This window comes from Sturnira hondurensis, unplaced genomic scaffold (assembly GCF_014824575.4).
Source record: "Sturnira hondurensis isolate 20B ecotype Veracruz unplaced genomic scaffold, ASM1482457v3 Scaffold0005493, whole genome shotgun sequence".
NCBI lineage: Eukaryota > Metazoa > Chordata > Mammalia > Chiroptera > Phyllostomidae > Sturnira > Sturnira hondurensis.
The window spans coordinates 139,234-140,958 of NW_028078124.1; the positions used below are offsets into that span (position 1 = coordinate 139,234).

General features: G+C 41.9%; 1 protein-coding gene across 1 annotated transcript; it reads right to left on the bottom strand.

The window, feature by feature from the left end:
• Positions 1-244: 244 nt before the first annotated feature.
• Positions 245-1,174, bottom strand: LOC118987895 (olfactory receptor 2A2-like). Its single transcript, XM_037047241.1, has one exon. The coding sequence runs from the start codon at positions 1,172-1,174 to the stop codon at positions 245-247; it is 930 nt and encodes a 309-aa protein (XP_036903136.1).
• Between the last annotated feature and the right edge of the window lie 551 nt (positions 1,175-1,725).

Here is a 1,725-nt window from a genome sequence, read left to right on the forward strand (position 1 = left end):
AGAAGTGTGTTGATACAATTTCCCCACATTCAATTTCTTCTCCGTGTAATATTCCTGGCTTGAGAATATGAGAATTGACTTTTATAAAAAGAAATACAAAAAATTTTAATAAGTTAGTTGTCCCATTTCAACTCTAAAAGCTAAGTTCTTCCATGGAAGTTTATTCTATTTTCAGAGATAGAATTTGAACAATTATTGTTTGTATATGAAACTTCTAATTGGGTGAATTACCTGAGTTTTCCCTTCACCTGGACCTCACCTGCAGTGCCCTACAGAAGGCCTCCTTCACCTGAGCATTCCTCAGGCTGTAGATGAGGGGGTTCAGCAGTGGGTTAAAGAGATTGTAGAACAGGGCCAGAATTTTTTCTTTCTCCTCTCGTTGATTAGAGTCAGGGACCATATAAACCACCATGGCAAAACCAAAGAAGAGTCCGACCACACAGAGGTGGGAGGAGCATGTGGAGAAGGCCTTTCTGCGTCCCTCCCCAGACTGGATCTTCAGGATGGCCAAGAGGATGTGTATGTAGGAAACTAGCACCAAGCAGAGGGGCCACAGTAAGAGGAAGACAGAATCAGTGATGATGACCACTTTGTTGAGCCAGGTGTCAGCACAGGCCAGCCTGAGGACAGACAAGAGCTCACAAAAGAAGTGGTTTATTTTCTGGGGCCCACAGAACGGCAGTCTTAGAAGGAGAAGCACATGTATCAGAGCCAGGACAAATCCACAGGACCAGGATGTGGTTGCCAGGACTGTGCACACACTCCAGCTCATGATGATCGTGTACTGGAGGGGGTGGCAGATGGCCACATACCGATCATAGGACATTGCCACCAATATCAGACACTCTGTGTGAGCAAATGCTAGATACAAAAATGTCTGCATGATGCAAGAAACAAAGGAGATGGCTCTATTCTGGGTCACTAAGTTTGACAGCATCGTGGGGACATTGTTGGACGCATAAGACACGTCAATGATGGCTAGGTGGGAGAGGAAGAAGTACATGGGGGTGTGTAGTCTCTGGTCCAGACAGATGAGAGCAAATATCATTCCGTTTGCCAACAGACTGAAGGTGTAGAGCAGGGATAGGACCCAGAAGAGGAGAACTTCTGTCTCTGAACTGAGCTGGAATCCCAGCAGCACAAACTCTGTGACCCATGACTGGTTCCCCCCCATTCCTTAAAAAGAAGAACTGAATTGTGATAAAGGTCAGGGCTGGAGAATGAATACAAGTTGGAGTTAATCTCAATATGAGCTCAGAGAAAGGTTGTATCCCTGTCACTCCTTGAAAGCTTTCTCTTCTCCCCCAAACTGCTTTCCTGTTTTTCACTTTCATATGAAATAAATGTAAACTTATAGAAACAGTTAAGAATTTTGCACAGAACTACAATGCAACCATATGCCCAGATTTAACAAATTGTAATATTCATTTTGTATTTGCCTTATAATTATTTTTCTCTATATTATTATGTGTGAGTATTGCTTTTTTTTTGAAGCACAGAGATTAAGGTATAAAGAGACATGATACCCATCTACCCTTAAATTTCTCTTTTTTTCCACCAAGAACAAAGACATTCAGTAATCTAACCACAATTAACAAAGTCAGCCAATTTCATGTTGACGTGATTCTTTAATCTATCATATTCTCTCTCTAATTCCTTCACCCAGGACCCAATTCAAAATGACATGTGAGATTTAATGTCATTCATCTTTAGTCTCCTTTCATC